Below are 14,679 nucleotides of genomic sequence, written 5' to 3' on the forward strand. Positions count from 1 at the left end.
GATCCTTTTGAACCACTGCAGTGAAAAGAGGTTGTAACATAAGTCAAAATCTGGCGAACTTTCTCTCCCACCCACAGTCCAACATAAGGGAGCTGATGCAGTATGACAGTTACAAGTCCATTTTCTTAATGCACTTTATTTTTACCCTTTATTATGCTTGGCCATGTCTGCAGAGAAATCATTGGGCTATGAAGATATTGACACTGCAAAGGAGTGTTTTGGTTGGTACGAGAGAAGGAGTCGATAACTGTTCCACTGTTAACCTCACATTAGTATTCCATTGTACGTACCGTACCTGAGCTTTAGCCCTGGTTTAATGTATCAATTTGAGCAGGAAAAAAATGAAAATCTATCTGGATGATTTAGATTCTTGGTTGCTGTACTACTCTTCTAAGTAAAACAGCACACGTTTTCTCTGCACCGTGGTGGCCTAGCAGCTGTTTTATTCTGAGCATATCACACACCAGCAATCTGAGACTAGCTTAAAAAGAAAACACACAAGCCCCATCCAATAATTGTTTCTGTTAGATAGGTGGCTTTTCCTTACATGACATGACACACAGGAACAAACATCTGAAAAGTAAAGGGGAGGATATTTCAATGGCAATTAAAGGAAATACATTTCCCATCTTGTGTGAGTAATGACGCTATTACTGTGCCTGACCTTGCTGCATTTTGTGCAGTGTACTTTTTTCTGGGAAAACCCAGCTAATTCCTGCAAAGTGTCGTCGTTCGGTTGGTCTAAACCAGGAATTCTCAACCGTTTTTCTTTCTGAGCCCCCCCCCCCCCCCCCCCCAACATGCTATTTAAAAACTCCATGGCCAGCCTGTGCCACAACAACTGGTTTTCTGCATATAAATGCCAGGGCCAGCATTAGGGGGTACCAGGCAGGGCAATTGCCTGGGCCCCATTCCACAGGGGTCCCCACAAAGCTACATTGATCAGGCTTCAGCTTCATCCCTGGGTGGCGGGGCTCAGGTCCTCAGACTTCAGCCCTATGTGGCAGGGCTTTGTCTTTCTGCCCTGGGCCCCAGCGAGTCTAATGCTGGCCCTGCTTGGCGGCCCCCCTGAAACCTGCTCATGGCCCCCTAGGAGGCCCCAGACCCCTGGTTGAGAACCACTGGTCTAAACTATCAAGCTGGTCAGGAAAGGGGGTTTGAGGGTTGGAAGGTTCCTTTAAATTTCACACACCAGCATCCGACGAAGTGGGCATTCACCCACGAAAGCTTATGCTCCAATACATCTGTTAGTCTTAAAGGTGCCACAGGACTCTCTGTTGCTTTTTACAGATCCAGACTAACACGGCTACCCCTCTGATACTTTAAATTTTGAGTTCCTAATGTTTCAGTAACACCAGGATTGTCACAACTGTGCAAGCAAATGGACTTGTATTGCCTACAGGGGCAACATTTGTGATTGGGAAGGTCAGTCAGTCCCTCAAAACTGAGTTCACCAGCCCCTTCCCCCGCACTACATCTCCTTCCTATATATTTTACAAAGAAAAAGTAAATATTTTTTGTGCTGTTCAGCTGTATGTATTTGCTCCTGGCTTCTGGCCCTGAGGCACCAGGGATGTCTCCAGAGTCTATTTATTTTTCTTCTTCCACATGCTAACTAGCTTGGCAGCAGTGCTGATGTGGCCCAGAAAGCTGTACTTCTGTCAGTCGCAATGAAAGTGGCTACGGCTTTCTGGGGTGGATCCAGATTATTATAGGTGGGTGCAAGAGGTGGTGGGTAAATCTATTTTGAAGAAATTTGGAGTCTGTCTTAGATCAAAATAAAGTACCACTGGGTATCTGCCAGATTTCTATAGCCAGGACACTCTCTGCTTAAGAATGCTGTAGCGCAGGGGTTCCCCAACTTTTTGCATGCATGACCCCATTTTGAGACTTACTATTTCCTGTGACCCTTGACAGCAATGAAGTAACATAGTGACCAAGGAATCCAAGGACTTTACACATTAAGTATGTTATTTAATGCTCTCTAATGTGACACATGGGCTTGTGTGTTGCGACACAGCTTCTCAAAGTCCGGCGTCATGGTAGAAGTTGCACATTTAATCTCCGATGTGACATCAATGGTAGATCAATACTGAGACTTGATGGACACAAGTGCCCTGAATCCAACTTCACACAATTATGTGCTTGCAAATGGCACCATCAGTTTCAAAGTGCATGTTGAGAGTACAGGATATTCATTCTTGATAGGGAACCAGAACTCTGGGAGAGAAAATTGGGCATATGTTCTTCGCAAGAATCGATCGCAGGAAATTTCGATGAGCTGTTTGATTTCAGCTGCTGGCAATTCCGTGGCATCAGGCTTGCACTGAAAGGGGCTTTGCACCCAATCATATTTTGTCACCTCCAACTCAGGGTAAACTGTCTCCCCTCTGGTCCAGGTACTGTGTAGAGAGAATTGCCAGTCTGTGAACTGTGAGTCTGAAAGAGGCCTCTAGAAATGGAGGACTCCAAGCAGTCATTCATGCTGCTTGGAGCTAATCCTTAACACCTCATATTGAACAGTATAATAATGCAAATAATTCAGAAGTTTGGATGTTCTTATTTGGGAATTACAGGAGTAGTCACCCTCTGGAGAGTTCCCTTGCTCATAGTCTCAAGGCACAGACTCTCATATTACTGTAAGAAACCTAATACATTCCTCTCCTAATGGCTGGTCATTTTGATTTTAAAGGGCTCTGAAAAAGACTATCAGCTGTGGGTGAATTCGGGAAAAGAAGATGCTCCTTACCCACTTATTGGTGAGTTTTTGGGATGGATTTGTTTTACATTATTAACTGTCCTATTAGAAATAAATAAAAAATGTGGTTTCCTATTTTTAATACTTCCCTGTCCTGTGGGTTTGCCTATCTTAAGGAAGACCCCAGACACAGTTGAGTTTTTTGATACTTTTCTGCAGAGAGCGCTCTTGTGTTGTACCCTCTTAGCAATTGGAAAGTACCGTTTCTTTCTCCCCGAGATTTGTTATTTTACATTTTATAAACCTTGATCTAGCCCAGGGGTCGGCAACGTTTGGCACGCGGCTCGCCAGGGTAAGCACCCTAGCAGGCCGGGCCAGTTTGTTTACCTGCTGATGCGGCAGGTTCAGCCGATCGCGGCCTCCACTGGCCGCGGTTCACTGTCCCGGGCCAATGGGGGCGGCAAGAAGCGGCGCGGGCGAGGGATGTGCTGGCCGTGGCTTCCCGCCGCCCCCATTGGCCCGGGACGGTGAACCGCGGCGAGTGGGTGCTGCGATCAGTCGAACCTGCCACATCAGCAGGTAAATAAACTGGCCCGGCCCGCCAGGGTGCTTACCCTGGCGAGCCGCGTGCCAAACGTTGCCGACCCCTGATCTAGCCCCTCTATTCACACACCTTCTCTTTCTCATAGAACCAACCTGCTTTGTCATGTTTTCTCCTATATTGCCATAGCATACTTACAGGGTTCTCAGTCTCAGCAGATTCCTGGGGAATGGGTTTGCTAATGTACTTATGTCCTCTCTGCTGGCAGGCTTTCCCCCTTTGCAGGAGTAGAACAAAATATTGGGTTTTTTGGTTGTGTGTGTTTTGTTTTTTTTAAACAACCCCTCACTGGTTTAGTAAGTAAGGTGATTAGATTGAGATTAGTTCTGGCCCATCTCTCATTTAATTCAAGAACTGATTCCCTTTCCATTTTTGAGAACCTTCCCTCCTTGGAACGTCGCATTGTTTACGCTTCATAACATTCTGCAAACGAACAGAAACAGGGAACAAGAACAATGTGCAGGTTTTCCCCATTCTCCTCTCCCAAACCTAACTGCAGCTAAATCATAGCATTCCTTCTCAGAGCAGCCTTAACTACAAATGCTTTACTGGCATCAGACAACATTCATATTTATAAAATGTCTTAATGTGTGCACCTTATAGACAATGTAAACTGTTTTGTCTTTGAAACATACCAGACTGTCATTCAGCATATTGTATGTAGTTTAGTTCAGACATAACTGCTGATGTGGCTTTATCTATAGGATCATAGAATGTAGAGATGGAAAAGACCTTTCAGTTCATTGAAGCTCTCCTTCTGCAAGTACAGAATATAATCCTTTCAATAGAAGACCTATTGGATGTTAAACTGATACTACACTCGATATTAACCCAAAGGTTTACTTGGAGAAGTTAAGGGCCCAGTTTTTATCTCAAATTCTGCCTGCTGATGTGCATCTAACTGCAAGTGTTTCAGCTTTGTTCTGCCTATCATCCTTAATCAAGATTGCATCCACAAACAGATTTCAGGTTACTCCTGGTCTACATACAGTTACACCAATTTAACATCACACCTTCAGTTCAACTTCTGTGTGTGTAGACAAGCCCTGAGGTAGTTCTTCTAGTGGAGTGTTTGTATGATTACACCGAAATGAATAGACACTGAATAGTCCCCGAAGACTCCAATTGACCGTGGACGACTAGTTTCAGCTAACTGTGTGATTAACATTTCCTTCCTATTTCAACATCCTACAGAAACTGGAATTGTGTCCCTTTTTCCTGCACTGATGGGTGTCCCAGTTACCAAGGCCGGGGAGGGGAGGTCACTTTCATGTTGAATCTAACACTTTTTGTGTGTTTTTAGCAAATAATGGCTTCCAAAGCAGATAATGGCTACCAGGACTTTCATTTCTTGCCAGCTGCATGTGGAAAACCAGTACCTAGATTTTCTGCAGAGAAAATAAAGCAGTAAAAAGAATAAATACTGGATTCCAAAATTGTCAGTTGTAATTTTCTGATGGGCATTTGCACAATTTGACTAACAAAATTGGCCCGAATTTTCTTGTACCCAATGTAACTTTGACTACCAGTGGAGTCAAAAATGACTTATGCCAGCAGAAATGAGAGGAGAATCAGAGTAGCTTTATCCTGAGGTTACCAGGAGAGAGAGAGAGTTGCAAGCCAGTGTACAAAAATCTGCTTTTTTTCTAAAGTAGATTGAATTTTGCTGGTCCCCAGTCAGTCCGAAATAGATGATTTTGATTTCTCTTTGAACAGGACACGAATATCCCTTTGGAATTAAAATGAGCCACATTCGAGATGCTGTGCCCCAGACACAGGAATCGAAAGACTGTGCCTACCCTCTTGACCTTCATGGGTCCTTCTTAATGGAACAGCTGCCCCGAGAACTGCAGTGCCAGTTTATACTGAAGCCAAGTCGTCTGGCCTTGTGCGAGCAACTGAATGGTAAGTTGCTCCCCTTACAGAGGCATCATTCATTGAGAGAGTCTTCAGGTTCTCTCTCTGTTATAGAAAGCGGTCATGTGATGTGGGCATAAGATGTGGTGAATAGGGTCCAGATGTATGTTTCAGCTATATGAGAAATTTTACACTAGAATTCTCTTATTTGAGTTCACTGTATTTTTTTACACTTTTTTTTTTGAACCAGGTTAAGTTTTTATGAAACTGCCTATCAAATGGTTTTTCCAAAACCAACAAAGCAATGGCCAAATCTCCTCCAGGCAGCCTGTTCGCTTATTTTAACAGTCTATTTGCTGATCAGAAAAATCATGTCTCCACAGGCCTTGCTTTTCTATAATGAGGCTGAACAGTTTTGTGGTTAAGGCACTGGAGTGGGACTCAGGAAATTTGGATTAAATTCTTGGCTATGCCCCACAGTTTGTGTCACCTCAGACAAGCCCCTTAGTCCTTGATGCAGCAAGGTGCTAACTTTAAGCACCTATTTCAATGGGACGACTCACATTCTTTTTTTTAATTCGCTTATGATTAATTAAAAATATAATATATATATATGCAGAAAAAACAAGCATAAAGTACTATACACAAACTTCTCATAATACAGACATGTTTCATATTAATTATTTGCTGCCTAACCTTAGCTATACTTGAAACATTTAATTATATCTATAATATGAACGATTAAAATATAAAGCAGCTATTTGTATTACACGATTTACAAACAAAATTTGTTTATAAAAAGTCCAACAAAACAAAGAAAAATTCTGAATTTAGGATAAAGAAGAGAAGCCAAATTCAGAGGAGGGGGATAGAGATGGGGAGGGAAGGAAGTAGGCTGAGTGGAGGGGGAAGCGAGGGGCACCCATTCATTTCTTGCATATGATTGTTTACACTGGGGCCGACCTGACTTGTCTCAAAAAGGGTGCAACACCTCATTAAAATCTCCTGCTATGACGATTGATTCTAGTGGGATATTAATTAGTTTGGGGAGAAAAAAATAATAATAAAAAAACTTGTATCACCTATATTGGGTCCATATATATTAATCAGAGTGTATATAGAGCAGTGGTTTTCAAACTTCTTTTCTGACAATCCAGTTGAAGAAAATTGTTAATGCCTGCGACCCAACGGAGCTGGGGATGAAGGGGAAGGGGTTGGGGCGTGGAGGTGAGGGCTGCGGGGTGGGGCCAGGAATGAGTGGTTCACGGTGTGGGAAGGGGCTCTCGGCTGGGGGTTGGGATGCAGGAGGGGGTCAAGGCTCTGGGCTGGGGGTGCAGGCTCTGGGGTGGGGCCGGGGATGAGGGGTTTGGGGTGCAGGAAGGGGCTCCAGGTTTGGGGGGGCTCAGGGCTGGGGCAGGGAATTGAGGCTCGGACTTACCTCTGCTGGCTCCCAATGAGTGGTGCAGTGCGGGTGCTAAGGCAGGCTTCCTGGCACCTCGGACCGCACTACACCCCGGTAGCAGCCAGCAACAGGTCTGACTCCTAGGCGGAGACGCGCAAGCGGCTCCATGTGGCTCTCGCCTGCAAGCATTGACCCCGCCCCCAGCTCTCATAGGCTGGTTCCCGGCCAATGGGAGTGTGGAGATGGTGCTCAGGGTGGGGGCAGCGCGCAGAGCCCCATGGTCCCCCCGCCTAGGAACCGGATCTGCTGCTGGCCGCTTCCGGGGCACAGCGCGGTGTCAGAACAGGTAGGAACTAGCCTGCCTTAGCCAGGCAACACCACCGATGGGACTTTTAATAGTCCAGTCGGCGGTGCTGACCAGAGCCGCCGTGACCCAGTGCCTTCCATTATGCGACCCAGTACTGGGTCGCGACCCATAGTTTGAAAACCACTGATAGAGAGAGTCCGAGATCTTAGCCTTCTCCAGCAAAAATCTATCACCTTCATCTTTATTTACATCTCGAATTTGTAAATTGAGTCTTTTGTGAAACAATATTGCTACACCTTTGGCTGTAGAGGAGAAATCGTTAAACATCCCTTCCCACATCTAACCCCTCCACAATTTCTTTGCCTCCAAGTCATTAAGGTAGGTTTCCTGTAGGAAGATAATATCTGCTTTCAGCGTTTTTAGGTGGGTGACAATTCTTTTTCTTTTTATCAAATGATCAACCCCTTTTATAGTCCAGGAAACACTATTTATAATATTAGCCATAAGGAGTGTTTAGGTCAAATATCTCTTTATCAGGCACCTGAATAGTGTCATTGCTTGGGTCATTGTTACTTCCAGATCTTAGGAATGGTATATCTGGGTTTCCCTTGACTGCCGTGGGGGCATGAAGGGGAGGGGAAAGGGGAGAAGGTAAGGCAGACCTGGAAAGGTAAAAGATAGGTATAATGTGGGAAACAAATAGGAAAAACTGAATAAAAAGAAATGAAGTGGTCAAAAGTGATCACGGATCACTTAAAAATACATAACCCTTATCCAAATCGAAATAGTACCTCAGTCCAGGAGGTTTACAAGGGGGTGACCTCATCACTCTGCCCCCCACCTCTTCAAAACACCCATGTGGGGTATAAGCTGGTTTCCCTCTAACTTTATAAAGAAGAAATAGTCTCATATCAAGGGAGGGAATGGTTTCTGCACTGTTCACAACAACAAAAGGGGAAGAAGGCTAGTGTCTAAGGAACAAGTCTATAGGAGATACATAGGAAAGGTATACAAATAGTTTAACCTTATTCTAACATAACGGGATCATTTGCAGATAAGTGTTCATTGGAAGAACAGTTCTACCTAAACTTTACCCCCTAGAGTTTTGTCCACACTTGAGTATTGTGTGAACTCCATTGCCCAATAGCTACATCAGCAATGTAAATCAGCTTAACATTTATTTCAACTCATTTAACGAAAATAAAAACTAAAATAAACCACCTGAACTAATATTATTGGAAAAGACAACTGACCTTCTCATACTCTCAGTCTCAGTAATTTGGTGAATCATAACCAGCAATAATAATTATTCTTGGATAGGATTTTAGGAGATCAGATTTATTCACCATGGAGAATTGAACAGATTCATCATTAAACTGAAATCTTTATTCCATTGTTTAGATCTGGTATCTCTTTTATAAGTGTACATTTAGGGCAAATGGATTGAATATTTCCAGATTTACTATAAACCCTGAATCTCTGAATTAGATGGGGATGAAACCAAGTAAAATCATCAGGCAGGAAGATTTTTTTTAAAGGGGGTGGGGGTGAGATAAGGGGTTGGAAAAGGTACCAAGAGGGAGAGTGCCTCAGATAGAAAATAGCATCACCCTGCTCTGTTGAGCCTTGCCGATCCACAGTGTAAGGGGTCCCCAGGTCCGAGGCAGTGATTTGCTTGGAGTCAGGATCTCGAGGTAGGTGGTGCTCCCTGTGCACTGAAATCATGAGTATCTTGCCTTCCTCTTTAACTTTGAAAGTAGCAGGGAAGGAAACGTAGTAGTCCAAACCCAATCCTTTCGCTAGGGCTCTTGATCTATTGAATTTAGCCCTTTTTTCCAGCATATCCTTGGTGTAATCCAGGGGAATCATCAGCCTGTGTCCTTTCCATGTTAGATCTTTCAGTTCATGGGCTTTTTTAAGAATGAGTTCCTTAATATTGTATTTTTAAAATCTTACAATTATGGCCCGGGGCTTTGCATTTGGAGGGGGTTTGGCACAAGATAGCGGTGAGTGCTCTCAAGCTCTAAGTTTGATTGGGGACAGAGACAAAAGTGCTGGCAGGATGGTGGATAAACATTCCACAGGCCTCCCTTTTTCCAGTCCCTCTGGGAGACCCACGAGTCTCAGATTCTTCCCTCCAGATCCTTAACCTTCTCTTGTGGTGCTTTAATAGTTCTTTCCTGTTGCTCTGCAGTTATATTCATACTACTCACTGTGTCTTCTTGTGAGGAGATTCTGTTCTCAGCATCCTCTACTCTTGAGGCCAAGCCTCGCAAATTAGCTTGGAGCGTACTAGTAATATTTTTGATCTCCGTTGTATCGTCATATCTTTTTCTCAAGATAATCTGCTCACTTGAGATTTGTGGTAGCCAGTCCATATTTTCATCTGGCTTCAGAGAGGCAGCCTCTCCCTGGTCAGCCATCCTGGTTGCCCAATAGCTTCTGCTTTTGGGTATTTTGTAGAAAGTCTGGAGACGGAACAGGGTCCATAATGGTATTAAATCAAAAGAAAAGAGCTGTAGAATAATATCTGATGAAAATTAGATGGGGGGGGGGGGAAGTGATGGTGTTGGATTTTTGGAGGTGAGGAAGGAAGCTGTAAAGTGAGGCATCCACTGTCCTTCAAGTGGCTCCCAGAAGCAGACTACTCACATTCTTAAGGTTAGGCATGTACTTAAGTACATCTCTGCTTCCATGAACGGGGATAATAATACTCTTCCACCCTTTGTCTGTCTTGTCTGTATCGGGCCCAACCCTGCATACTCTTGAACACATGCTTCATTTTGTGCAGTGACCTCAGTGAGACAGTTAAGCACACAAGTAAGATTTTTCAGGGCTGGGGCCTTAGACTGTAGACTCATTGGGGCAAAGACTCCCTTAATATGTGTTTTTTACTGCACTTAGCATACTGGGACCCTGATCTCAGTTGTCACCTCTTTGTGCTACTGTAGTATTAATAATAGTAGAAAATCATATATATGTAGAACTTCTTCATGTGCCTCACCAATTATTTTTATTTCCTGGATATAATTGCTCAGAGTGTATGCCTAGAACACCATTTTTAATGTATCTAGAAATTAAATATATGGGGGTTTGGTATGTGTATGTATTACACATTACACAGGAAATTTAATTGCATTTTATATATAGTAAAATAATTTCCTTTCTACTCCCCCTCCCCCCCCAATGTTATGCAGCATCTATTACTTCATGGCATATTTTAGGAATGAGGCAATTAGTAAACAGGTGTGATTAGGTTTCTAGGCCCAGCGTGGCAGCTGACATTGACTGGCAAGAGAAAATAGAAATGCCAATCAGCTCTCTCAAGTTCTAATGCAGACCCGTTATCAATAGCACTGTGTAAACTACTGGAGAGAAAGCAAGACTGCCTCTGGATCTGAGGCTAGGGGCAGCCCATGGATGATGCACAAGCATTGGGCAAAGTGTCAGTACGAGAGGCTATTGATTTATTTTTCCACTCTCCTCCTCAGCTGATTGAGCAATACATCATTTTAAATTGCTTTATCGGTTTGCAAACCTGATTAACTTGTATGCTGCAGGATCCACTCTCCTTTCCTCTTCTTGGCTCCCACTCACAGATTAGTTTAGGAAATGGATAAGGACAGCAGCACAGAGGCCAGTAGCTGATCTTGAAATCAGCAGGCCAAAGGCTATGTGGCTGTTGTTGTTATGTAACTGCCAGGCACAATTCTGTCTACGTATCAGAAGAGTTCACAACAAAGGGCAAGGTTTGTATGTCTGGTAACAGGTCTTATGGCTCATAATGCTGCCCCTCACTATTGTGGGATTAAGCTCAATTTATTCTCTTTTCCCTGAAATAGGATAAAATAGTTAACTTAGAAACGGAGTTTATACAGTGTCCACTAAAACTTACAACTGAATGTGTAGCCAGTTAGGGATACAGTTGGCTCTAAACATGGTGGTTGTCCACGCACAACATGGTTAACATACAATTAGCAAGCACAGAGGCATAAGTGTTTCAATCATGTCACACTAAGCACTGGCAAAGGTGAAATACTTTCACATTGCATAGATCAGTGGTTTTCAAACTTTTTTTCTGGCGACCCAGTTGAAGAAAATTGTTGGTGCCCTTGACCCAACGGAGCTGGGGATGAGGGGTTTGGGCTGTGGGAGGGGCTCAGGGCTGGGGCAAAGGGTTGGGATGCAGGAGTGAGGGTTGTGGGGTGGGCCTAGGAATGAGGGGTTCAGGGTGTGAGAGGGGGCTCTGGGCTGGGCCAGGGGGTTGGGGTGTGGGCGGGAGTCAGGGCTGGGGCAGAGGGTTGGGGTGCGGGGGTGAGGGCTGCAGGGTGGGGCCAGGAATGAAGGGTTCAGGGCTTCGGGGAGCTAAGGGCTGGGTTGGGGGGTTGGGGCATGGGCTTACCTCAGGCGGCTCCCAGTCAGCAGCGCAGCAGGTTTGCAGAGGCAGGCTTCCTGCCTATCCTGGCACCGCAGACCGCGCTGTGCCCTGGAAGCAGCCAGCAGCAGCTCCGGCTCCTAGCCGGAGGTGTGCAAGCAGCTCTGGGTGGCTCTCGCCCGCAGGCACTACCCCCCCAGCTCCCATTGTCCGTGAGCTGGCCAATGGGAGTGCGGAGCTGGTGTTGAGGGCGGGGACAGCGCACGGAGCCCTGTGCCCTCCCCCCCCTCACCTATGAGCCAGATGTGCTGCTGGCCATTTCCAGGGCGCAGCGCGGTGTCAGAACAAGTAGGGACTAGCCTGCCTTAGCCGGGCAGCACCGCCGACGGGACTTTTAACGCTCCTGTCAGCAATGCTGACCAGAGCCGCCGCGACCCAGTGCCTTACATTCCGCGACCCGGTACTGGGCCGCGACCCGCAGTTTGAAAACCACTGGCATAGATTATACCCCCTAATAGCACCATTCTGTACAAGTTGGCCGCTCCTCCTCCTCCTCCTCCATCACTATGCATTAGGACATATTTGAGTGCATTGAGCCATGTGATACTGGTGCCACACTCCCTTATTGAGGCAGTATGAATTAATTGCCTGGATTTTCCCATAATGCACAGGTACACACAGGCAGCCTGGTAGATGGTGACATGTGAACACAGTTAACAAATGATTGTAATGTGAAAAAAAAATTGCTGTGTGGACAGAATTCAACTCTGTTTATTGTAACTGAGTCAGATGGCTGTGCCATGACCTGGTTACAAAAACATAGTCTATGTACAGCGAGGAAAGGACCTACACATGCGTGTTCCTTCTTTAGGGGCTTTATAGCATATAACGTTGATAACGAAGTTAATTGCATCATCATGATTAAAAATGCTTGTAAGCTCATGTCTATCAAATGAATATCATAAACATATATTTACTTAACATTTAACTTCAAATATTTGAACAGTGAGAACTGTTTGTCTGGCATCCAAACTGTTCTTTAATCATCTGGTAAAAAGGAGACCAGAGTACAGTAGATTGGTCTCATCACAAAAATAGTCTCATAAACTTGGAAGGATTCAGTAGTTACAGATTTGGTCCAAAAAAGACCCCAAATGGTTCAATAAATTCCAGAGGTTTTATTTAGTATTCAGATTGTTTCCTAGGCCTGGTCTACACTAACCCCCCAATTCAAACTAAGGTACGCAACTTCAGCTACGTGAATAACGTAGCTGAAGTCGACATACTTAGTTCGAACTTACCGCAGTCCAGACGCAGCAGGCAGGCTCCCCCGTCGACTCCGCGTACTCCTCACGCCGAGCAGGATTACCGGAGTCGACGGGGAGCACTTCTGGGTTCGATTTATCGTGTCCAGACAAGACGCGATAAATCAAACCCAGAAGTTCGATATCCTGCTGCCGAACCAGCGCGTAAGTATAGACAAGCCCTTAGTAGTTCATGAAATGGGGGAAATCCAGTCACACTGTGTAGCACCATGTTGATTAGAACACTGCACGTGAATAGGACTCCCTGCACCTAATGTAAAACATGGACAGCTCTGATCCTGAAACACATCAGTATCGCTAACTCTCACTGGGCCAGATTCATTAACTCCGAACTTATTTGCAACCAACGTGCTATAATGTGTTCCCCATTTTGGCCCAGAAGAACCCAGTGGCACCAGATTGTTCTCAAAATAGCATCCTCCACATACAGTGTGACCTCCCATGCAGCTGCATGGAGGACTCCATTTTAAAGAGCAAAACAGTGGAGGACCGCGCAGTGTGACCTCTTGCACTGTATGTGCATGGCCATACTGGCAGGGGCTGAGAACCTGAACTTAAAATATCAAGACTGCACTGCTGCCCAGAGGAGACCCTAGGAATACAAAGTTTGTGTTCCAAAGTATGGAAGTACTGCCTTCAGCACAATGAATAAGCTGCCTGTCTCTCAGCCATGTCAGAGCTTCTCTCTGTATCTTAAGCAAAGAAAGACCTTACATGTCTCTCCGTCCTCCAGCTCTTCTCCTTGATATCTCCCATTTCCCTTGAGCTGTAAATGAACTAATATTGGGGTAGCTTTACTGTCCTTAGAATCTCTTTGTGGCCACACAATGTTTCTTTGTGCTGCTCAGTCATTGTCAATTTTTGACACAATGCTGGTGTTTCATTGTTTTAGGCTACTTGTTGGTTTCTGTCCCAGTGTTTTCAAGAATGTTGAATTGGTCCTCTTCAAATAGGAAGAAATCTTCTCTGGCTTGACAGTGAGATTTAAATGCTAACAAGCCAGTGGCCAAGTGGAACAGCTGTCTCTCCAGGACTTTGTTCTGGTGGTGGCTCTACAGAAAGTGTTTTTGAGGGGGATATACCAGCATCAGAAGCGGACCTCATAACACCAGGCTTAGGACTCTCGCTTAGTTTGACCAATGAGCTATTGCCTTGCGGAGCTGGAGATAAAGAAAAGTTTCCATTGAGATTGGCTCAACCACTCTGCTGTCACAAAAGAAAGGCTGAAATGTTCTTAGTTGCAACATTGTTCATTTACTTAGACACATTTCTGAAATTTCATAACAGTTTTTCACCAGCGTGGGGGTGACCTGGCTAAATTCCAGATTGGGTAATAATTCTGCTTACCTAAATTCCTCCTATAGTTTTACCTCTGTTCCGCTCCCTGATCTAGATAATAATAATAATTGTTGGAGTGCACGGTTAAACAGATGCTGTTTCTCTCCCAAATGGTGGCTGCATTTCCTTGAAATGGTTCTTTTTTTGTTTGCATAATTTTTTTAAGTGCTTTGGCCTCTTGGAATTGAAGAAAATAACATGAAGCTAGTAATTGTTCCTAATTTTTAAGATAAATTCCCTTAAGTTTTAATATATTATTCCTTATTCTGCAAAATAGAAGCTCTCTTTAATTTTTCCTTTCAATGGGCTCAATGTATTTATTGCCAGAACAGAGCATAAGTATGTACTTGCTATTGTAAAAACAGAACTCGCAGTGTAGTAAACCTTAGCAAACCATAACAAAAATTGAGTTTTTAGACATTAGAGGTTAGTTGCTTTCTTCCAAAGCATGACATGTGAAAGCACAATCTTAAACTTTGTCAGGCTTATCTTTCATGAAGCTTCGGTTCGTTTTAAATTTATATCCTCATTTTCTTTATGGAAAGTAGTTTTCATCAGCTTGTAATGTTAAAATATTCAAGTTTTGAGTTACTCTAACTTTCCTGTCTAATTGTAATGAAATGAATTCCCCCACTCCCAATGGGAACGTAATCTCCTACAATGGAATGATGTATAACAGAAGCCACTAGTGACGCTAAAAGCATGTGTGATAAAGTATGCGATATAAAAGTCTATATTGTACTGAAATCCATGCTTATAGAAGTAACACGCCTGGA

At 44.2% G+C, this 14,679-nt stretch overlaps 1 protein-coding gene across 7 annotated transcripts in view; it reads left to right on the top strand.

Annotated features, from left to right (window-relative positions):
* ARHGAP20 (Rho GTPase activating protein 20) overlaps window positions 1-14,679 on the top strand; it is a 103,246-nt gene that overhangs the window by 73,669 nt on the left and 14,898 nt on the right. For all 7 annotated transcript variants that reach the window (XM_024105818.3, XM_065581458.1, XM_065581457.1 and 4 more), the window contains 2 exons: window positions 2,693-2,759; window positions 5,016-5,204. In XM_024105818.3, the coding sequence (XP_023961586.2) occupies window positions 2,693-2,759; window positions 5,016-5,204 (256 nt within the window). The remainder of the gene's footprint in view (window positions 1-2,692; window positions 2,760-5,015; window positions 5,205-14,679) is intronic.

This window comes from Chrysemys picta, chromosome 1 (assembly GCF_011386835.1).
Source record: "Chrysemys picta bellii isolate R12L10 chromosome 1, ASM1138683v2, whole genome shotgun sequence".
NCBI lineage: Eukaryota > Metazoa > Chordata > Testudines > Emydidae > Chrysemys > Chrysemys picta.